Source organism: Taeniopygia guttata, chromosome 3 (genome assembly GCF_048771995.1).
Source record: "Taeniopygia guttata chromosome 3, bTaeGut7.mat, whole genome shotgun sequence".
Classification (NCBI taxonomy): Eukaryota; Metazoa; Chordata; class Aves; order Passeriformes; family Estrildidae; genus Taeniopygia; species Taeniopygia guttata.
Window position 1 is genome coordinate 48,705,791 of NC_133027.1, and position 24,578 is coordinate 48,730,368.

The following is a 24,578-nucleotide window of genomic DNA, read 5'->3' on the forward strand; positions in this document are numbered from 1 at the left end:
GCCTGTTCAAATCTCACTCGTATACCCATCCACGTGTTTGCATCTCATGTAGGAACCGCTGGAATGTGTGGAGTCAATGAAAGCAGCACAATGCAACTTGTCTGTTTGCCAGCTGTCCATTTAAAGTCACTAGGTACTCACAGGTAAGTCTGCCTAATTTATACAGTTTTTCCTCTTTGTAGGTCAATGACAGACAAAAGACAACCACATGCGATTTTTTTTTTTTTTAATAAAGATAAAATTACAAAAAAGGTAAAATCAGCTCAGGAAAGGCAAATTACTTTAATAGATCAGTTTAGACATTTAACATAATAACTCACATCCATTTTTAAATACTATTACATAAAGCATGGTGAAGAAAGGAATTTCTGCCTCATAATTAGAAAACTCACAATACAACTTGCCAAAAAACAGAACAAAGCCGTTTGAAAATAAATACAGTCCATGCCAAATAGTACAAAATGAAATCAGCAGTCTCTCTCCATACGAAAACTTTTCTCCTTTTAGGTATTCTCAGACTCTAGTATTATGTTCTGCAACTGATGAGAGGCTATCTTTTGTTCAAGGGTTGCTGAGCTGTTCTGATTTTGCTCTGTACAAAGGCAAAAAGAAGTATTATTTTTTTAATTAACCGATTTAGAAATGCTATTTTGAATTACTAGTCATGATTCTAAAATATTTAGTATTATGAGGAACTGAAAGTGATCTTCACAGAACTGAAAAATATTATACAGTACTGACTTAACACATACTCTGGAAAAATGTCATTATTAATTAATTAGTGCTTACCCTTTGGCGTCTGTCTTTTCACCACTGCTGTCCTTGGCTTTATCCTCCTCCTTAACATCTGAAAAATCACAAGATTTTAAATATACCAAAAGATGCAAGGAAGCCTTAAAATACTTAAGAAGTAAAGAGCATGACCAAGTTTATTATTTTATATGTATTTATTGAGGAAACTGGCTTTTATAAGAAGTCACTAGTAACATATTAAAGTATAGTGTTAAAGGCACCCATCCAAAGGAGAGGTCTGGGCACAATGCCAAGTGATTCAAAATGCCTCAAGGCAAGGTCTGTCTTGAATGGCCATAATGATTGCATGCAGTAATGAGACCTGGAGTTCCCTCGAGCTCAAGATGTATCCAGTTCTTAGAAAAATCAGGAGTCCTTGGAATTACACTGTCCCCAGAAGCCTATCTGGTTTCTGTTTCAGAGAAAACTAGCTGGATCACCCCACAAAAGCAAACAGGAACAAATGTTTTGCCCAATGTATATTTTTTCATCTCTATTTTCATTAAGTCACACAAATCTCTGGCTCAAAGACTTCAACTTGTGGGGAAGAAACAATAACCCTTGCCTGAAAACATTGTACTAGTCTGAATAGCTGTATCTTTAAACTGAATAATTTAAAGTAATTATTTAAAAATGATGGCAAAGATTATAGATTAATTTAAAATAGATTATTAAAAAATTATGGAATATATAATCTCAACCTGTTACCAGATAAAACATCTCTCTTCTGGCAGGACTGACATTTGCAGTTCTAAAATATAGGATAAAACCACACTGTAGTCCTACCTGCTTTTTTGTCCTCAGTCTCTTTTTTGTCTTCTTCTATTCTGGCTTTCTTCGCTCCTTTCTTATGATCCGCAACGTTTCGTCGTCCACCTTCCCCTTCATCTTCAGAATCTGAAAATTCTTCATCACAAGCTATGCGCTTATCAGATGCTCGAACTAGGATTCAGATTTATGACATTAATTAATCAAAACGTCCAACTACAACAGGCCTAATAAAAAAGAACTATCAAATTAAGAAAGAGAAGTAATATAGTGTAATCATTTAATGCTGATAAACTAAATTACAGTCAAAACCACTAATTTTTCAAGATACCCTGGGACTTGCACAACAACTTCCAAAAAACAGCTTTGCAGAAACAAAGGGGAGAGTGGGAATATTTTAACCATGTATCAAATAAAACTTCAAATACTGAAAGCTAAATCACAGGAGAAAAAATAATGATTTCAACAGTTCAGCAAAGGGATGGTGCACTAATAAGAAGCTACAGAATTATTCTAATCTCAATCAAAAGACTAAAGGTAGCAAAAAATTCTTGGCTATAGCTCAAGAACAACTCGAAGTTCATGGAAGGGTTATGGTAATAAAGTCAAGGGTAGTGCTGCAAATATGGAAAATCTCTGTCTCACAACAAAGAAAATAAAAGGCTTTTTTTTCCCCTTGAAATACTGTATCTCATGTTACCGCAAAAGGAAGCATAGTTTCTGTCTTTTGTTAGTCACAAAAAAAGTAAAGTACTGCTTCTTTAGTTAAAATTCATTAAGTCTTCTGAAGTATCTATTTGAAATAGTCGTGCTGGTCTAGAACACAAGACTCTTCCAGCACTTCATTAGACCCTTTAAGAGGTTCAAATATGCATGTGGATGCCACCTTAAAAACATCAAAAGTGGCAGACCAGAGGCAAAATTTTTTATTCAGGAAACCAAAGTGCCAGTCTTCCAATACTGCAAACTACTACAACTTAGGTTCTGAGCAATTAAATCCAAAATAACGATCAACATGTTCTATCATGAAAAGATATTTCATACTAGAAATGCGTTTGTCTGGATCTTCTCCATCCTCGTCTCCACTGTCTTCATGAACAGCATCTTCAGGAATGGCCTGCATCTGTACACCAGGTGCATGAGGTAACATGCGCAAGTTCTCAAATAAGCGTTGCCTGCAAGTAACAGACAAGAGAAGTTATTACTACACAGAAGTAGCATTTCCTTGGATTTCTATGAAGGTCTGAACTCTGCATTCAAAGTTAACCTGGCTTTGCTTTAGAGTCAGTTTCATTTTTCAATTAAAAAAATTAGCATGCCAAGTTCTGGAAATTTTCCATCCCTATGAGATCATTAGGATCCACAGTGTACTTGAACATCATTTTCTTTGTACTTTACAAATATTTATTTCAATCAACTTCAATTTTTAATTCCCCACAGGGTCAGCACAAGTACTGCTCATGTGGACTAAACCGGTGTCAGTACTACTCTGTTTATAATAAGCTAGAGTATGAAGTCTTCCCAACTGGGAGCATCACCAACAAAATTAATTCATCTGGATATGTTTCCTTATTGGCTTTTTCAGGAAGAACAGAGACAAGTTCTGTCCTGCCTCAGCAGCCTGATGTGATAGATTATATACTCCAAAGCACCATGTGCCAGAAAAGAGGATACTGGGCTTCTTTTGGGATTCAAAACTATCATTCCGAAGTGCAAGTAGAAAGGCAGGCTTGGGAAGCATCAAATATCAGCATTTGAAACAATTATCTTAGCATCCTTCTGCACAACTTGAAGGCCTAAGGGGCAACTGATGCTTTTTTGCAATCTTCAGTCTCTGCCTCTGTTTAAATCCTGTCACCTGGCAAAGTAGTTTTGCCATGTGTGGGCGCTCTCTAAAGCCAGGTCTGTGAAAGCACACAACAAACTGAAGGAGGATTCTCCAAAAGGATGGGTCATTGATGTTGTAGGCGCTAGTATAAGAATGTGAGACTGTGTTTTCTATTGACAGAGAGCAATCTCTGCCTGGGATTGTAGCGGCAAGTTTTGCAGCCTCCTTGTTACCAGAAAAGCTCAACAATATATACCATCCAGTAAGCAGCCTGGCAGATCACCAGCTGGAGAACTACATTACTGCTGAGAAATGTTGTACAATTATATTAACAAAAAATAAGTGGACTTTTTCTCCCATCACACATTATAAACTCCTTTCATTTGATTGTGATTGATATAGCTGTGCTACAAACACCCATCACAGTCTATATACCAATCACTTAAAAATTACTATTTTAACAGCTATGGTTATTTGGCAATTTGACACTTTTAGAGGTTATAGCAGTACTGGCAAAATTAAACATGTAATTTCACATCTTTATTCAGCTATTTTCAGTAACCAAAAGAATTTGTACTGTTAACATCCTGTTAGAACTCGGGGCAGGGTGGCAGTTTATTCTTTTAAACCCAGAGTAAAGACAAACCATGGTAAGCCAAGAGTACTTCAGGCGAACCAATTGCATCCTACCAGTTCAGCACAGGATTGATTTTATGTATGCATTGCTTCACCCCTGAAGTAAAATATTTGTTTTCAATGAAAATGACGAGAGGAGGAATACACTAAGTGTCAAAATTGGCACAACCTAAAAACACACAACCACCATAGCTTATCAATGAGCACAAATCAAACCTTGTGGATTTGTCAAATCACAGCCACTCAATTGCCTGCACACACATCACTGTCATTCCAGAGTTTTGGATGTTTGAGCTCACTTATGACTTTTTATTTTTGCAGCTGACAGCTACAAAGAATAACATTCTCAGTCCATGTTTAGACATGGAGCTGAGAATTAGAAATCCTAATCATGGCACACCAGCTTCTTTCTTGGCAGGATAGTTTCTACAAAATTAGAATGGGAATCTAAGTAAAACAGTCATCTTCTCACATGATGGAAAAAGGAAAATTCCAAGCCAGGCCATAAATTTTCATATTTACAGTCATAAGACCTCATGGAGGAGGAGACTTCCAAAAAACCCCCAACAGAAATGAAAAACTATTCTAGTACTTATTTTTAGTGAACAGTGAAAGGTATACAGTTTTTCAAAACTGCCTAACAATTAAATCTCTGGAGAAACATGATCCACATGACCTACTTGATAGATAAGATAATCATTACTTACTTGATTTTCTCCATATATTCTGGTGTATTCTGATTAGTCATATTTGAAGGACTAATATGAAGCTTGAAGTCTGGTCCAAAATACTCGAAGTAGTCATTGTATGGCAACTCTATAAACCAAACAGCAAGACAACTTTGTTACCCAGAAAAGATTTTAAACATTTTAAATGCAACAGTAGATTTGACAAGATTTTACTTAGAGAACCATAAAACCCTAAGCATTCAAACAAGCAATACTTATTATCTGGGCTCCTCAGTGATTTTCCTCTAAATCATTCAATAAATAAACTTAAATTTGCTGGCAAAATACAAAGAGAAAGATCTGCTGCATTTACACACTGAAGAACTCAATAACAAAATTGAAAAAATAATTTAAATTATATATATTATATAATAATTATAATTATATCTATTATAGAATATATATTATTTCTGCAGGGAAAAGATTAATTGATGATTTCTTGTAGGTGTTTTCAAAGTTAGTCTAGTTTGAAAGGTTTAAATGAGAAATTCAAAATATTCCTTCAGGACAAGCTTTAATACTTGTTACTAGGCTGAAGATCATAGCTAGGATCAATATCCCTGCTAAATGCTAGACACTGGTTCAGTCTGTCTGTTGCCCTCCTTATCCCACTTTTTACATTTTCACAGAAAAAGGTCCCCTGACTAGAACACTAAACCACCAAAATGAAGTTGATTAAGACTACATAGCCAGGACAACAGCTATTTTATAGTGTTGTATTTTGCAGTATTTTGTATTGAATATGACTGTATCTTTCCAGAAAAAGAGAAATAAAAAAAAAAAAGAAAATCTATAGAACCTTTAAGAAATCCATTTTTAATTGTGCCCTTTTGTCTTTCTTAATTTATGATTATTATAGGATAAGTGATCTTGGTTAGGTAGATAGAAAGCAGACAGGAAGACTAAGTTGCTTAAGTTGGTACTGCAACATTTAGAAATGCACTGTTATTTCTCAGAACAGATTAAAGATGACAGGGACCCAAAAAGTAGAGAAGAATGTTTAAAAAAGCCAAAAAGCTTCATATACACACACACACACACACACATATATATATATATATATACACACACATACATACATACATACATATATATATATATATATATGCAATCCATTGAAAGGGGGATGCTAATAGAAAAAAAAAAAGGCCTAAGATAAGGAAGCACTACTGTTCCTTCAAAAGCTTTGGCTGACAAAGAATATATTTTGACATGAAAAACGGAAAATATGTATCTTGAAAGGTACATTCCAAATAGTCTTTTCTCACTGACAGCAGCATTCTGCTGAAGTCAGATAGAAACATTGAATCCACAAAGAGATACACGAATAGCAAAAGTTTATCGGCAAAAGTTGCAGGCAACAGCAAACTGCCAGCGACTCATTTGCAACAAATCAGTCCAAACAGCAATTTTATATAAATGGCATTCCAAAAGCATATCCAGGAGCATATTTGGCCGGAAGTAAAGAGTTCAGGATGTTTAGGGATCTGCCTCAGAGAAATTAATTCAGTATTCAACTATTCTAAAGCAGTCTGCAATTGTTTTTTGTGGTTTTAAATGTCAAGATAGCTTGTATAGCCAAAATTGAGTGAAATGGAAGAGTGGAAGTCAATATACTTTCACAGCTACTTTTGTCAGATAAAATGAAGTAACAGTATTTTTGCAATGTAAAGTAGACAATTTCAGAGTCAATAATTTCTTATGTACACCATGTCTGTGTTGTTCAACTTACAGGTTGACACCAGTACAATCAAAATGCAGTATATATTGTTTCATAATGATGATATTCGTATTAGAAATACTTACAAGTAAGGTTCCGTTAAGTTTTATGTTTTGAATTTTCAAAAAGTGATTAAGTCATTTAAAGCTTTTGCTAAGGAATAAAAAAAGCACTAAATACTTACATTTATTTAGTGCATAGGATACTTTAAATGTATTGGCTAAATCCTAGCAATAATTTTCTACCTAGTTTATTCTAAACTGATGCATTACAGCTACATATACAAATATCTGCTGTTTACTTAAAATCTCCCATAAGTATTTCTTAATTAAATATTACTTTGAATATTAATATTTACCATTAGGAATTTCACAATCTAAGGCAACAGCAGTTTCGTATGTCCAGCATCGAGCCACATTACGAATTGTGTAGCCTCCTCCTCCTAACATCAGCAATGGCAAGTTAAAAGTCTTTACAACTTCCACACATTTAGCATGACCTGTAAAACAAAAAGAAAGTTGACAATATATGCAAAATATCTATTAAACAGAAAAATATATAACAAACTATTTAATCAGAGGTATGCAGTCACACTTAACAAGTGAGAACGATTGATTCAAAAAGAGCTATCTCCCCCTAGAGCTAAGCACAACCTCACAAGAAGTCAAGACCTACAGATTAGAAATGTACAAAACACAATGGGCATCATCCACCCCAGTCTTCAGAAACTTTTCATGATGGTCTATTGCTGTTGTGCTGAAATGATCTTAGAATAAGTGTTTCATCTTTCCATAACTGGTATCATACACAGTGACAAATTTAGGGACAATTTCTCAGTCAAATGAAATGGGAGAAGAAGGGAAAACAAAATCAGTACTTGATCCTTTCTACTTCTAAATTTGAACCTGTATTAGAGGTTGCTAAGTCTTGCTTACAGAGTGAACTGGTGCCAAGACAGTACACACTCCAGGGAGATACAGCATACTGAAAGGCATCTGTAGGAGGCAGCAGCTCTCTTGGTTTCCAAGATATGTAAGATGGAAAAAAATCTGAGCTGTATGGGCAACTGAAGTAGCTTTGCCACCTGGTGCAAATCAAGAAAAGAACCCTGAAACACTGCAGACCCAACAGATACTATACTTCATTTTGTTCCCTACAAAACTCTAATTATCGCATTAAAAAAAAAAAACACAAAACCAAGAAAACCCATGATTTAAACAGGCTGGACCGAAGGCTTAGCACAGGTTTGCTAAAAATTTAATATTTTATGATTAAAATAAATAGTATAATAATAATAATAACAACAACAGTAACAGTCATGCTACTTGCTAAATAACATCCCAATTTAGAGAATTACAATTGCAGACAGCAACTCAAGTAATACTTAAATAAATTAATTCTATAGGAATTAATTAAAATTATGGTTAACATATGGCTCAGTATAACAAACACCACTATAAATTTAACAATGCAGTGAAGTATTATCATTTCAGTAATACAAATTTTACACCCAACAAGGTGTTTGAGGTTTAGCGTCTGTAGTTCTACTAAGTTGACTACTAACTAGTTTTATTTGCCCATCATTGTAAGTGTTGCAGATGCCTGTGGTCCTATCACTCCAGGACACTGTTTTTAAAGCTACAGAAAGCCTGTACATAGAAGAAAGGGAATCACTTGAGTGGCTAGGAAGCACATGGCAAACCAAATTGCTAAACTTTTTTAGATGGACAGAAAGAAAGAGGCAACTTCTGGGTTTCTTTTGGCCATCCCTGTGTAGCAAAGAAGAAAGTGATTAATCATAGTAATGAACAAAATCTTTGTGACTCCAGTCCTCATCACGCAAGTGTCTTGAAAAACAGCATGAAGGGTAGAGGTTTCTAATAAGTAAAAAGTTACACAAACAGACACTTCTCTGTTTACCTTTAACAGTAAGATTAAAGCATCCCAGTCTGTCCCCAGACAGTGAATCTGCTCCACACTGCAATACCACAGCACTGGGCTGGTACATCTCCATTACTTTAGATATAATCTATAATCAATATAAAACAGTGAGTCATTAAGTGACATAATGAAAATACAAAACTAGTACTTTTCAGAGAGCTTAAAAGCAAAAAGCAAAGCACTCACTGGTTTGAATATCTGTCCATATGATTCATCATCTATACCATCCCTCATTGGAAAGTTGACAGCATAGTATTTGCCTTTTCCAGCACCAATGTCCTACAAGCAAGGATGACAAATGCTTTAATATTAACACAGGAATATATAGAATGGTACCATGAAAAAAGTCTACACAGGTCTACTGAGATATTCTGTACATTATACATATCTGTGAGGGATGAGAGGCAGAGTTTACCTGACTCCTGTTCTCCCATAAAATCATTTTAGCGTGTAGGAGTTGGACACCAAGATTAAAATAGTACCCTCCATTTTTTAATTCAAACATTTAAGACAAAAACCAATCAGTTTAATCTGGTAATAATAGCTAAGCAAACAAAAGTATGAAAAGCAAGAAGAGCAAGGTCCATGTTTTCAATGTTGTATAGAAGATTTTAACTTGAATAGGTTTTTAAAATGTTATTGCCCTAAACATAGGATGAGGAAGTAGCTGCACCTAAAGGGAGAGAAGAAAAATCCAATAAGGACCACTTATAGAAGTGCTCTAGAAGAAACTGAGACTTCTTAAATGAACAACAGAAAAAAAAAAAAAAAAGAACAAAAGAACAAACTTGCAAATTATTCTTAGGTGTCAAGACAGGAGCTGTAGTAGTCTATCTTATCAGCTTTCCTAGACAATGTATGTATTAAGAAAAAAGGTTTATCGCAAAAAAAAAAAATCAAGTTAATTAACCCTGAATCTGACCATTCCTATTTTGATGATCACCTTAAAAGCTAAAGATCTCTGCTTAACACACATTTGCATTTCTTCCATATATTTCATCACCAACACAGATAGAAAGCAATGCAGAACAGTTAAGTGGAGCAGACAGTGAGAATTAACCTGTTCAGTATGGCTGTAAACAATTCTCAAACAGCAGTTCTGCAGAAATATCCTAGAAAAACTACAGGTTATGTGTAGCATAACCCAGCAATACAAATACTAACCTTCTCAACACTGCCTATTGAAAAGTCATTGCCTTTTCCCTGTTCCTGAACAAAGCCTCTTTAGCAGGGAATGTATCAAGAATGTGCCACTTCCAGTAACCAAGCTTTACTGGGGATGCGAGAGGGAATGGACAGAGATGAGGAGGGGGACAAATAGCACAGTGAAGCACAGACACGATGTTAACAGTTGACTTTTTTTAGCCACAGCACATTATTAACATTTCATAGTATTGCAAGACGAGTGACACTAAAGACCCCTGCTGAACTCCACTCTTGCTGATTTGAAGTACAAGTTACCCAGAATTTCCCAGAGTGAATCATCTAGACTTTCACATGCTGAATTTTCTGAGGTGATCACAGAATGGCCAGAATTGGAAGAAGGGACCTCTGGAGATCATCTAGTCCAACACCCTGATAAAGCAGATGGCACACGAACACATTCAGGTGGGTATTCAGTATATGCAGAGGAGACGTGACAACCTCACTGGATGACTAGAGTGCTCTTGTCACCCTCAGATTAGTTTTTCCTCATATTCAGATGTAACTCCTTGTGTTCCAGTTTGTGTCCATTGCCCCTTATTCACCAGATCCCATTCTTTTGACACCCACCCTTGAGATATTTTTAAGTATTGATGAGGTCTCAGTGTCTTTTCTTTAGGATAAACTGGGCCAACTTCTTCAACCTTTCCTCCCAAGAGAGATGCTCCTGTTGCCTCATCATAATTGTTGTCCTCCACTGGACTCACTCCAGGAGCTCCATGTCTCTCTTATAATGGGGAGCCCAGAACTGGACGCAGCACTTCTGATTTGGCTTTACCAGGGCTGAGCAGAGAGGCAGGATCAGTTCCCTAAACCTGCTGGCTATGGTCTTCCTAATGCACCCCAGGATACCATTGGCCTTCTGGGCCACAAGGACACAGCCGGCTCATGGTTAACTTGTCCACCAGGAGCCCTAGGTTCTTCTTCCAGAGCTGCTTTCCAGCAAGTCAACACCTAACCTATAATGGTTCATGAGGTCATTCCTCTCCCTGGTATGCTTTACAGATTAAAAAACCAAAAATCATGAAATTGATCTTAGCCTAAAGCACAGCAAAGTCAAATCTTCACACAATTTCCATCTAAATACAGTAATTGTTTGAGCTACTCAATGGACCTTTGTTGTAACTGATACTTGCATTAGTTTTAAAACTTAAAGGAACAATATAGCATTCTGATAGCCTCCTATTTATCAGCTGATCACACTGCCTCACAGAACCTGGGCCAGTGTGGAGAACTAGGGTCTCAACTGGTCTAGCTGTCTGTATGAACAGCAAAATTTGTGCTATCATCTAAGATATGCAGAAGGTCAAATAACTTACTGAGGACACTGGAAGTTTAGACTGAACAATACATTCAGTAGAAAATGGATGAAAGCTGCTGAACTAGAAAACCTCAGATTCATCTACGCTGACAGAGCTGCAACCACAGTATCATCATTTGACATATGATTTGATCCTGCATCAAATAAATGTCACCTGACCAGCAAACTAGATCAACTAACTAAAGAATTACAGAAACAAGCTGTAAAACAGCCCATCTGAAAAAAACAAAGAGATTTGGCTGGCAAAGTTGATAAAAATAGCCATCAATGGCAGATCAAGTTAGGAAGAAGGAAGCAACACAATATTGGCCTCCAGAAGGAACACTGACTTTTCAGAGAATTAGCTCTCCTTTCAGTTCAATTAGCTTTGCAATCTCTGGAGATAGGAAAAATCCCTATGGTGATGCAATAATTGCAATAAAGCTTGCTAAAGCCTGCATGCAGCTCAGAAAAAAGGTTGCCATGCCTGAGATACTGTTTTTCACTGACGCTGCTGAAAAAATAAATCCCAAAACCCAAAATATTCTTCCACTTATTTCAACTATGCTATCTTTTAATTCTTTGTTCTGGGTGTGGTGAGGTGAAGAGTCCACAAACTTCCCTGTCAGCGGGAAGTGCTGCTTCTAAAAAGCCAAGATATCTAACCCTTCCAAATAAAAAAAAAAAAATTCTATCCAAATTCAGCAACAACAGCTTGTCATGATAAACATCCTGGTCTGAGCTGCTTTAGTTTGAAGCACCACTACCACCTTGTGGCCAGTCAAGTTAAACCACACAGGTAAAAACTATTCTGATTTCTTCCTAAATCAATTTAGAACACAGTTTAACAGAATCCAATCACAATAACATTCAGCTACAACAACCACACTGAACTGAATGCTTTGCACCCCACTGCTCAACTTTCACTCACTCCTGTGCCTTCTGGGTATCATCAACAGGCTGGGAAACACACTTTTCAGGAGTATTAGCTGAAACACAAATATTTGTATCTCATGAATCAGTTTAAATATATTATATTCTTTCCCAGCACAGCATCTTTGTAGGTCAACTTGTTAGAAGTGCTTACAATTTTTAAAAAAAGTTTCTAACTGTATGCACAAACTCATGTGCAAAGTTGCTAACACCAGAGGAATGCCGTATCCCAGGAGTATCTATGATAAAAGAGGTTTAATTTATGAGTTTGAAGCTAGGAATATATTAATTGTATACTTATAATAATCTTTCAAGCTGTGAAGTGGAATGAGTTCCTGTTCTAACAGACAAGTGTCTAACATGAGCAATGACTAACTTAAAATTATATATCATATGAAGGGCCAGGAAAATTGGTCTCCTGTCTCAGCTTTGCCAGCCATTCTACACCAACTTTAATGATACTTCTTAATGGGCAAATGTTCCCTCTCTCAGGCTAGCTATAATGCTCAGTACATAATTCCATATGGGCATGCTGAAGTTCTTAGGCAGTGAGCATCATGAGAACTCAAAACACACTTCATGACAATAAATATTCCAAAAATGAGTCAACTGTATTACTAGGCAAATAGAACATAGTAAATTCAGACTGTAACTTAAGCTTTGTGACTGTTAAAGGGATTGATCTGTAAACAGCTGCTTTTCACTGTAGCTGCAGATTTGAAATGTACAGATAATAATAAATATACCATACTGTCTTCTTAGAGACATCTCCAAAATCTGTGTGAATTAAACTAATTATATTTGAAAAAGATTTCAACCTTTTTATACAGAAGTGAAGGCGTTAATTTCATGTAGAAGTGAATATTTTAGCTCCCTACTACTCTGTATTATTTTTCCTAAGATTACTCAATACATAAAATATATCACCCTGGGCTAACATTTTTTATGAAAACTTACTGTTGTATACCATTATTTGACATAGTTATTTTAGCCAAGTGCAAAAAAAAGTATCTACAAGGAAGACAGTAAGAGGGAATTTATCACCTAATGAAATTTCACATTCAACCTTACCCTAAGGTCCCCTGTGCCTGGAAAATATTCACCATACTTATGGAATGATACTGTCATGACACGATCTGTGGTATAAAATGCTTCTTCAACACCATCACCATGATGGATATCAATATCAATATACAACACTCTTTGGTGATACCTAGAAAGAACATATAAGAAATCATCGTTAGCTGTTATATTCATAATATACTGAGAGCAAACAAGAAAACCACTAACAAAAAACCCCCAACCAGGCACAAAAATCCAAGATTATGATCACTGTAATGATTTTGGTTGATGTGACCATACGCTCTTAGAAGTCTCAGTACAGTTTAAAAATTAGTAAGTTTATCTTCATCAAAATAAGGAATTTATTTAGTATTTACCCTAAACTGCCTCACTCTGTAGAAGCTATACCTCATGCTTCTGCTGACATCACTTTGTTGTTCACATCTGCTGAATTCATCCCTTTCATTAACCCCAAAGCCTTTCTTTCTGCCTTCTCAGTAATTACCAAAACAGACAGTGTTCCATAAACTAGCAAAAAAAAAAACCCAACAAAACCAACTAATTTTCCACTGACTTTTCTTCTTCACCTCTCCAGCTTGTAAAGAAAGGCACATTCTTATTTTCAAGTGTATTACACTTTAATTTGCATAAATTTATTACACTACTATTTAATATTTTCTTAAATACTGCAAATTTCAGGACAGTTTGAGATAGATAAAGAAATCAGTGATTTATTTGAAGCCTTGGAGCACTAGAAACAGTAAGTGTCCCTTAAATTTTATGTTTTCCAGTAAACAACTAAGTCTGCCATCAGAAGATGCATTTTCATCGTGCTTTGCACAGTACCAAGAGTGTGAGCACCCATAATTTCAGGGACAGTTTCCCACGGCTACACAACCCATAATTATTCACAAGATTCTTTCCTTCACATGCACATTTAGCTAAGACATTCAAGATTGGACCACAGAAAATCATATCTCATAGACTGCAGAGACAGCTCCTGAATATATGCTGCACTTAAAATGAATGTTTTAATGTATTAATATTAACTATTTTTAATGTCTTTAGAAACATTTTATATCATTAGATTTCCAGATTACAGCTACTTCCCTTATTCCTCACCAGCAAAATCAGCTGTCCCACTCACAAGAATCAAATACCTAAAATATTTTTTCTAATAAATGGGATTTATGTGTTATTAGTAGGGATACACCCCTCTGAAGCAGTAAAAGCAAACTCAGGTCTTGAAATTTTAGTGAAGCATTACTGTTTGAAGTCAGTTATATGATTACTTTTCATTACTCCTCATTTCTTATTCTGCAGTCACTGCAGCACAGCTGTTACTTGATTATTTATTAAAACTAGCCACATTAATTAATGTAATAATCCAAGGAAGCTCAGTGCATGATCTTTCCTGAATATTCCTGTTTGATTCAGTAACAAATCAAATGACAGGAAACAAGAAGACATATTGTGAAACCAAATGGGTGTAAGATTATGAGTACAAATGACTGCCCTAAGGGATCAGGACAGTGATCCATCTAGTCCAGTATTCTGTCCCCAAGCATAGCAAAGGGCAACTTTACAGAAATATTTGCAGAAAGCAAGTAAACCTGTCCACTTTCTGAAGTCCGTTACTCTAGTCCTTCCCCACCATCTAGAATTACAGCATATGGTGTTTTACAGGGTGCATTATTGCTTGGATTTATCTCCTATTAGTTATCTTTTCAGTTTGCCTGTATTTTATTTTGAATATCTTGCTGAAGCCAAACCAGGCAGAGCTTGGTGCTTTCTTAATTGAAACTGTAAAAGTTCAACATGGGCTATGAAAACTCACTCAAATAATAACTACAATCCATATCTTCAAACATTTAAATACCTAAATTTAACACTTTCTATAATTTTAACTTGTGCCTATCGCAAACTTACTTCAGTAACTCAAGGATGGCAAGCACAATATCATTGACATAACAGAAACCAGATGCCTCCGATTTCTTGGCATGGTGAAGTCCCCCAGCCCAATTGACAGCCATGTCTGTTTGTTGTCTGTTCAATTTCACTGCCCCAGCTGTAAAGACACACAGAAGAATGAAAGCAAATGGAGTCAGAAATTTCTGATTGCCTTTAAATTTGCTACATGAAATCATATTTTATTTTAAAATAAGTTGATTTAGAACAAATCTCTTACTAATACTGAGATACTTGATATATCTCATATTTTACAGTCCGTAACTGATATGACTATTTTTTAAATATATTAAAACCCCCTTATATTTACTTCATTTTTACATGCACAACCAATATTTTAAGTTGCTGACATCAACCTAGTAAAGCTATAAAATAGTTGGCAAACAACCTATACTCACCAACAGAGCCTCCAGTTGACAGCTGACAAAACTCAAACAGGCCATCAAATACAGGACAATCTTCTCCAACATTAACTGTATAAGAAATGTAGTATTTAAAAAAAATACCATTCCAATAGCACCGATATACACACGGATAACATAGATGCATAATTCATTCAGCATTTTAATTACTTAGACCTCATCTCATTCATCAGGCTAATTTAAACGCTGAAAACACTGCAGAGTCCTAATAGCATAACTCCAAGTTAATATTTTTTTTCTTTTCTTTTTAAATTCTTTTTAGTTTCTATTGTAAGATTTGTCTCCTTGCTTAAGGAAGTTCAATTATTTTTAGATATTTGAAGAAATGCTGATTAACATACGTCATGTTAAAAAATGTACAATTACTTAGAAAAATAATTTGCTGACAATAAGGCATCATAAAGAGGTTACAATACTGCTCTTAAAATTGATATAATAGCTGTCAAAGTGCATCCCTAACAGTACTTGGAGCTCGTTCCTATAATTAAAGGAATAAATTAATAATAGAAAGGGTGAACAGTGAATGATGTACAATTTTTACTATCTTCCTCCAAGAGGAATGAGCATGTTCTTTTCCTGATTTAAACACATTTTCACACATTAATTCTACTCCTCTAGTATTCTCAAAGCCATTTTTAAAGCAAGATTTCAAGACACTTTCACAAACTTCACAATCTGTACATCAAGCCTTAGTATTAGCAGGCACATGCTACTTAATCTTGTTACAATATTTCTCTAACCTCTGTACTGGTGAATACTGAACTTCGAACAATGCTAACCATAAAAACATGTACACATAGACTTAGCCTGACGTTGGCACTTACATCTCTGCATTTGCTTGCTGTACTCAGACATATTGTCAGGCCTTATTGATCGGAGAAATTTGATGTATTCATCACTATGGTACTTGGTCATTTCCTCAGCAGTTGCTTTGTGGGGTCGCTGATAACAAAACAAGTTAAAGAAACAAATCAGGGTGCTCTGCAAAATCAGCTAACTGTGTTAAAACAGACAACTTAAAAGAAATCTCACCTACTTTGAAGAGAAAATGGTGAAAAGAAAATTATAGTAGTAGTTTTTACATAAAGCAAAGGCTACTCTGTTGTGATATACAACTGCATTAAATACTGCTTCACTTCTAAAAAAAAGAGCTCTAAATACACTATTTACATATTCTCTATTTTCACTTCCACCTCTCTCCACTTATTTGTGTGACAGTACTTGCAGCCCTTTAAAAATAACTTAAAATGCTTCAGTGGACATCATGTTGCCTATACTTACATAAATCTCCATTTTTCTGTATAAGCCATAGTTTAGCAGCAAGTTGTGAGTCATTCGGATTCTGTGAGGTTTCATTGGATGTCCTTGTCCATAGTAATAGTTTCCAATATCACCTGCCAATAATACACAAATGAATAGCTATTCATATTACAAAACAAGTTTCATTGCCTCTTAATCATTCTCAGAACTAAACGGATATGATTCCAGAAAACAAACCCCACAAATGGAATACTGTCTACTTCAAAAAGAACACAATGGACAAAACCTGCTATATGTCAGAAATAGAGGGGAAGAAGGAAGCCAAATCTAACATTTTGACTACAAGCAGACAGTACTGGGAGAGCAAAAATATATATAAGACATGGTTTCAAATCAAGAGTGAAGTTCTGGCCCAACAGTGGGCTAGAACTGAACAATAAAATGGGAAACAGAACTGGAATCAAGAAGAGAGGAGACACTACTGATGACATTGCCACATAGTATCACAACAGAGGCCCTAGTAAAACCTATCATTTTGCATGAGCTGATTTTATTATACCATCCTCACCCTGCTCTTAACTACTAACCCTGTTACACCCAGAAATTAGCTCCAGATCCATTGTGGCAACCACATGCACAAACATTCCCCAGACACCTGCTGCTGGAGATCCACAGTAGTTTAACGATAACTTTATAATCCAGATTAGCCTCTGTTACATTGGAGACCAACTAGGCACACAACTAAGATAACATATTTGATACTCATTTCCAAGAAAGGAATAGCTGTTATCATGGGCTAAGTAAGTTTTCTTATGAGCTCAGGTATTAGAACACACACAACCCCACTCTGAGAACTGACATTCTCAACACGTGAACCAACAGAACTGTCTCTGGAAACATTAACACGCTTATAAAGTAAGTCCAGTTGTCAATGGCTGGAGATTTCTAACACCTCTTCATGATAGCATCTCTTTTCCTTTTGACCCAATTTCCCGATAGGATTACTGAACTTTACCTTCTTGAACTTTTTACTTTTCCTTCACATCCTTCAACATGCTCTGCCTTGTCCACTGGGAACAAAAGAAACACTATTTTCACAATGCCATACTATTTTGTAAATTTTATCAGTCAGAGGTAAGAAGCAGCACTACTACAAAACAGCTTTAGTTTCACCTCTTCAACATGGGCTTCATGGAAGAAAGGTAAATGTCAGCTTGCAGTAGCATCACCAGCTACCAAGAAAAACAAGTATTAGTGTAAGATTAAAAGTTTCAAAGCATTCCAAAATCCTTCAAATTTTCAGTTTTCAAAGAGACAAGGAGAGTAAGAACACTTAAGAAAACAGATATAACCTAATGTACCATAAGAAGATGTAGAAAAACTACCCTTCAATACCTAGCTCTTAGCCATCCTATAACAATAGCAATACCAAGTTTCAACATTAAGAACTTTGAAGAGTTTGGACCTTCTTGGATACTGAAGGGGAAAACCAGCACTTTTTGCCAGTTACTTACTGCAAGCCTATAGGTTTGGTCACATGCAGGTCAAGAGCAAAAGTATTAAGAGTATAAATAAACTCCTTCTTTCCAACAAAAACTTTTTCAAGCGCTTTACAAAAGAATACCTTGTATATTTCATGTTTAGGAAAAAATCTATCACAGCTCTTTGAAACTAATGCCTAGAAGATTAAAACCAACCATTTACTAGCTCTACTTTATGTTTTGAAGTTACTGTTAAGTCCCAGATTTTAAAAAAACCTTCAGGCTAGTAAGAGCTTTAAATTTTGAGATTTTTAGGAAAATAAAGATTATAAATAATGTGATACTATTGAGGAAACTTCTTTACAAATGAATCTGTGACTTAAAACTGGGGTTTTTTAAGAGATCATTTCAATTTTAACTACTTCAGTTTCTATAGTCATCACTGACATTTTATTCAGAATGCTGATGGATGAGGAAGCCTACAATTAAAAATTATTTTAGATCTTATGTATGATGTAATTGTGTTATTTTCCCCATATGAAATATGAGAAAAAATAAAATTAACAAATTTCCCAAATACAATTGCAACATATCCTTCAATATACTGCAATTACTCAACTAAACAAATTTTAATTTATGCATAATCTATATACCATACACTGCAGCATACAGTTATATAAATAAATCAAGCACATTTTTTAGATTTCATTTATTCTTTTTCTTACCCAAAAGGAGAATTTTAAAAGAATTGGCACATTGGTAGATTTAATGGGAGTTTATTTGTCAAACAGAAGACCTGTAAGTCAGTATCTGGCAGAAGAATACTGATCCTTCTGTGTTAGAGGCCAGCAGTAGTGATTAACAATAGATATCAATATAATACACTTTAGCAACAGACAATATAATACCATTTATAATTTTCAGGTCTTAGTATCACTAACAAAAAAAGGTTTTGGCATTAGCCTCAAAAACAAATTCTTAAAGCATATGGACAAAAAGCCTATCAAGTATCAAGGGATTAGTGATGCCTATGTAGGCAGGGGTGAGGAAGGAAAAGCAGAAAGATCTCTTTCTTCATTAGTACCTTCATTTTCAACCAACATCATGAAGGGGACCCATCATGGAGACGACATATACGGTGATGAAGGCAAAGTTGCCAAAACTCTCTCCTACTTTACATAGTGAAGAAGTGCGCTTCCTGGTACAAACACTTAATCTACTGATCTTGAAGTTTATGTATCTCTTTTTCATAATCACAGACTTACTAGAGTACTTTGGGAAGAAAAGCAAGGTGTACCAAGAGCTAAATGTGTGAGGATGGGACTCACTCACTGATGGAGCTAAAAAGCTCTGCACAAACCTCTGCCAGACTAACTCTGACTAAAACTGTATCTAAAAGTCTGTATATATGAGGAATGGGTACCGTGAGGCCAAGCTCACAAGATTATTACTGCAGATACCCTGAGTACTTCACTTTATACTTACTAATATAAAGGTAAATTCTTACTAATATGGAAGTAAAAATCATACAGAAAAGTTACGAGCACAGTATATCACCAGTGTGAGAACACATATAAAGCACAAAAAAAAAAGAATGTAACTGAATGAGGATGAGAAGGGAAAAATGCAAAGTAGTACATGTAAAAAGTTTGCAAATCTATTGATCTTTCACAGGAAGGCTTCAAAAACTGAAATTTACTGTTTTATCACTAAAAATTCCAGCTAAATGGCTTCCATTGAGAAGTAACAACATATAATCTCTGAGAGTCTTTAATTAAGAAGAGACAAACCAAGCGTCCATTTAATGCTATAGGAGTTTACTGCCCCACAGTTCACTATGTGATACAGAAGACCTACCTGACAATTGTTACATACACTGTCACGTTTTGGGTTCAAATATATATATATATATATATATAAAAATTCTTCTCAATTCATGCAAGTTACATGCCAAAATGATGAGAACTATAAAATAAAAATAAACCCATGATTCCTTTGATGAGCATAAGTTTTAGACACCCACTTCTCAATCCAGGACTTTAGCAAGGCCTAAAGAAAATATTTTAACACACAGAAAAATGAAGAGGCTACGTGCCCTAAAGGAATTTTAATTCTGCCCAAAACATCACAATTAACAAAAGCTATGTCCCCCAAAAAGTATTAGTTTCTCTAGTTACTATGACATACAGAAAAATAACACCATTAAATATACCCATTACAAAGCAGTCTGAAGTGACTGAACTAAGAGACAGGAGATGACATCTACACTGGTTTTTTAATACTTTGTAACTTGTATGTTAGATTACTTTATAACTTTTAACTGATAAACTGTTATGTACATGGATCACATCCCTGCTTATTTTAGGTATAGTTACCATGAAATGATGAGGTATTTATTTCAGAACTGTACTATGCAAAGAAATCTAATTGCCACAATGGAAACCACATGGAAAAAACATAACTTTAAAGCAGTAGTTACACTGAATTTACTTCAGTGATTCAAAGGGGTGAACTCATGTAAAGCTGAATGTAAAATAAAAGATCATCAGTGCCTGATGAGTCCAACAAACAGCTATTCAAACAGGCGTAAAATTACAGCACTAGTTTCTGAAGGATTGGGCATTTTGTTCTGGTTTTAAAGTTAAGCAAACAGCAGAAGAGTAGCAAAGATCTGACTTTTGAGCCCTGAGCAGAGGCTGGACACCATCACAATGTTTGGAAGGCACTGCACAAAGTACTGATGAATTTCCAGAAAATATTCCTGTTTAAGTTTATTTTATCTGCAGATGTAAGCTTTAATAGAAGTACTACTCAAACAATGCCCAACTATAGTAACACACTGCCCTACTAAAACAGGTTTAGTCTCGTCTTTATGGGTGGAAACAACAAACTCTGATGCAGATCTCTCAAATTTTTTCATGAAGGTAGAGCCTTTTGAACACCCACACTAAATTATGCACAAGAACCAATCTAAACAATACTGCTAGTGCACCGGCATGGAATAAATACATGAACTCACAGTAACCACACCAGTTGCTGCACGATTCTCTAGAGCTGTGCCAGTCTGTGCAGGAGCACAGAGCTGGAAAGACCATCTGGGGCCTGTTCTCACTGCTGTGGGCAACTGTACAACACCTTGGAAGAGCTACGTGAGCCACAATGCTGCAAAACCGTGACAATAACCTGAAGACACATGGCAAGAGAGTAAACTAAAAACTATTATAGTCTTCCATATCTAGCATGGTTCTAAGCAGTGTAAGGAGCACACTTTGCTAAGCTGTATCAATACTAGAAGAATTTCTGAAAAATATTTTAAGCAAGATCATGGAAGTATTTTAATTCATATTTTAATTAGTTTTTCCCATAGTATACTGGCTTAAATTTATGCAAGTTCCTGACCTGAGCACGATCACAAGCAATGAAGATTCTGCAAACTGGATGTGGTTGACTTTCTATTGAGAGCAAACTCAAGGTAATGAAATCAAGCTTTGTCTACTCAAAGTTTATTAGTTCCTCAAACAGCATGAAGACTGTAAAAACTATGGATTTAGGAAAAAAAGCCTTAACAGCAATACACTCTGAAGAAGTGACAAGCTAATTAAAAAAATCAGCATTAAATGACAATCATACCAAGTTTCACAAAAAGCAGGGGGAAGTTTATTGCATCTCAGAAGATAAGCGTATATGCTTCTGGAACTTTTCAAGACTTTTTAGTGTGTAACTTTTAAGAAACAGAGTAAAAGTATGTGTGGAGAGCTAATTATGACCCCAAAAAAAGAGGTAATTTACTTCAGACATGACATTCCTTTAGAGATATACCACTACCTCAGTATTTTTTTGTTTTGGGTTATTTAAGGCTTCAAACACTCCCTTCACTGTGATTCAATGGCTTTGCTGATACAACAGTTAGTATTATTCAGAATTGCCAGATGAACCACACAGTAGCATCAGGATATCTATTTTCGGTATTAACTCTAAAATTTCTTCTAATAACTCTATTTCCAAAAGGCATGTAAAATAATTGTTGGATTTGGCAACACAAAAAAATGAGACAACAAAAATATTCCAAAACTGTTTCTGGCACATTAAAATATTTATTTTAAGGTACAGTAGATAATATTTTCTCTACATTATTAACTACATTTATCCTAGTCTACAGATAAGCTGCAACTACTTTAAGTCACCATTTTCCTGCCACCTCCAAACTTGCTCCTCTTCCAGTTTCTCCTGACTCTTCAGAAGTATAGCTTTTTTGGCTGTTAAGGGAATCTAAAGCTAGCATCAAGTACCAAATCCAGTGATCACAGAAAAACGCTATATCAACATCTGATGAACTACAGCTACCTGACTTTATCAAAGGAAAAAAAAAAAGAAAAAAAAAAGGAAATTGATTTTAAAAAAGGCAAATATTTTCAGAGAGAAAGCTTCTAAACTATCACTGCTGTCTTTCTTTCAACAAGGCGAAAAGTGATTCCTCTTCCCTAGGAAAAGTAAGATCCTAGCCTCAACAAAAGTATCCCTAACAGGGGCCTCCTTTCCCCTTTAGGCTGAACAAAGAACCACTGCTAGCAACAAAGAGAAGGGGGCGGCAACCACCACTCTGCCTCCTTTAGTGTGGTTAAAAAAAAAGCCAAGACAGGCCCCACAAGATCTGCCATTTCCAAAGAACAGCAGGTTTGCTACAGCAACACAACCTTTGATATCTTGAGTGGGTTTAGCCACTCATCTTCACTTCCAAAATGGTGAAAACACCAAAGGTCTACGGCTGAACATCTTCAACCTCTGTTTGCTGACTACTTCCAAGACCAGTCTCAGATGCAGCCATACAAGATTGTTACAATAGGAGGCAATTTAATCAAATCTCTTAACTAATCTGCCCATCTAGATGACGTCCCAGTACAAAAACGGCTAAATAAATTCAAGCTCAAGAAAACTAGTAGTTGTTGCTGCTGTGGCCAGAGAAAACCGCAAACAAGTTGCTGAAAATATCTCAAACCAAGCACTTTTTTTGCCACTACTGACAACGCCGATCGCAAGCCCCCTGTGTCCCCACTACACCAGTGTGCAAACTCAGAGGGCCTATATGCAACTCAAATTCCACTATTATTAACCACCCACGCACACAACTTTCCGCGTTTTGCGGGAAGGGAGGCTCGTGGGAGCCAGCTCTCTGCTCTGATCCGTGTTCGGCTTGGGGAATGGGGGAGGAGGAGGCAGAGTGCCCCTGTCCCTCCGTACCCCAGACCTCGGTATGAAAGCCCGAGGCAGGGAAAGGCCTCGGCTCCACAATCACCAGGTGCCAGAGCTACACATGGCCTGGACTTTCTTTGCAGGGGAGGAGCCAGACACAGCAGCAGCTTCAACGCCTCCCTGCTCAGCGGATGGAGGGGAGTGTCTCAACTTTTCTTCTTCTTTTTTTTTTCTTTTTTTTTTTTTTTTAGGGGGGCGGGGGGGGGACGACGACGCGCGGGCGGGTGGTGAGTATTTTGGGGCGCAACAATGGCCACAGCACCTACCACCGGGGCTCGGAGATAAGGGAGCTCCCTGACCCTCACCTCGCCCGACTCCACCACCCCCGGCCCCGCCGCCCCACGGGGCTCAGCAGAGCCGCCGGCGGGAGCGGGGCGCGGCGGCGCAGGTGAAGCCAGCGAGGACCCCCGCCCGCCATGGGGCCGAGCCGAGCCGGGCGTGGGGAGGGGAGGGCCTCGTCCCGCGGGACAGGGGCGGCCGTGCCGGCGGGACCAGGAACACAGCCCGCCCCGGGCGGCCATTAGAGGGGCGCCCCCCCCCCCGCTCTTGCACGCGCGCTCCCGCGCCGGCCCCGCTCACCGTCGTAATAATAGCAGACTTTCTTCTTGCCGCCGCCCTGACTGTACGCCATAGGGCTGCCGCGTCGGGGCCGTGGGCAGGGAGCGGGAAGCCGAGGAGAGCGCGGAGCCGGCTCGGAGGGTGGGAAGGAGGGGGCGGGAGAGCGGGAACTCGCGGCGCCGGGACCGCCAGCAGCGGGAGCGGGCCGGACTCTCGGCAGCGGGAGGGGCAGCTAGCGGGACGCGCCCAATTCGCCGCTGACAGAGGGAGGAGAGGGAAAGAAGGAAGAGGAGAGGGCGCACGCGAGCGGATGTGGACTCCCGCCGCCTTCTCCGTGAAAGTTTTCTTTAGTTATACACAAAAGTCAGGGAAGAAACCAGTGAAGATTCTTCATAAGCAAATTCTTGGGGAAAACTATTTTCTGTCCCACCCCCACGGCGCGCAGTGGTACGATCCGCCGCGGGTGTCGGCGATCGTCGGGGACCCCGCCCCTCAGCGGAGCTGTGTGGCGCATGCGCGGGGTGTCCCAGGGCGGCTGCGGCGGGAGCGGGCGAGGGGAGTGCTGCGCTTGGGGCGCAGCGGGCCCGGCCCTGCCCAGCGCCACGGTCGCGGCCAAGCCCCTCAGCCGCTCCCGCACCGCCCGGGGCCGCGGGGGCCTCGTCCCCAACCGCGCAGCGCTTTCCGCCGCGCTGGGGCCCGAACTTCATCCTCATCAGGGCGTCTGCAGA

At 37.5% G+C, this 24,578-nt stretch overlaps 1 protein-coding gene across 1 annotated transcript; it reads right to left on the reverse strand.

Annotated features, from left to right (window-relative positions):
• Positions 1-209: 209 nt before the first annotated feature.
• HDAC2 (histone deacetylase 2) lies at positions 210-24,076 on the reverse strand. Its single transcript, XM_002192494.6, has 14 exons — positions 23,872-24,076; positions 16,583-16,695; positions 16,126-16,243; positions 15,278-15,352; positions 14,841-14,979; positions 12,921-13,062; positions 8,600-8,692; positions 8,393-8,501; positions 6,831-6,971; positions 4,732-4,840; positions 2,605-2,735; positions 1,579-1,734; positions 790-847; positions 210-592 (listed from the first exon to the last, which is right to left on the reverse strand). Exons 1-14 carry the CDS (start codon positions 23,921-23,923, stop codon positions 562-564), a joined length of 1,467 nt encoding a protein of 488 aa, XP_002192530.1. The 5' UTR covers positions 23,924-24,076; the 3' UTR covers positions 210-561.
• Positions 24,077-24,578: the final 502 nt, after the last annotated feature.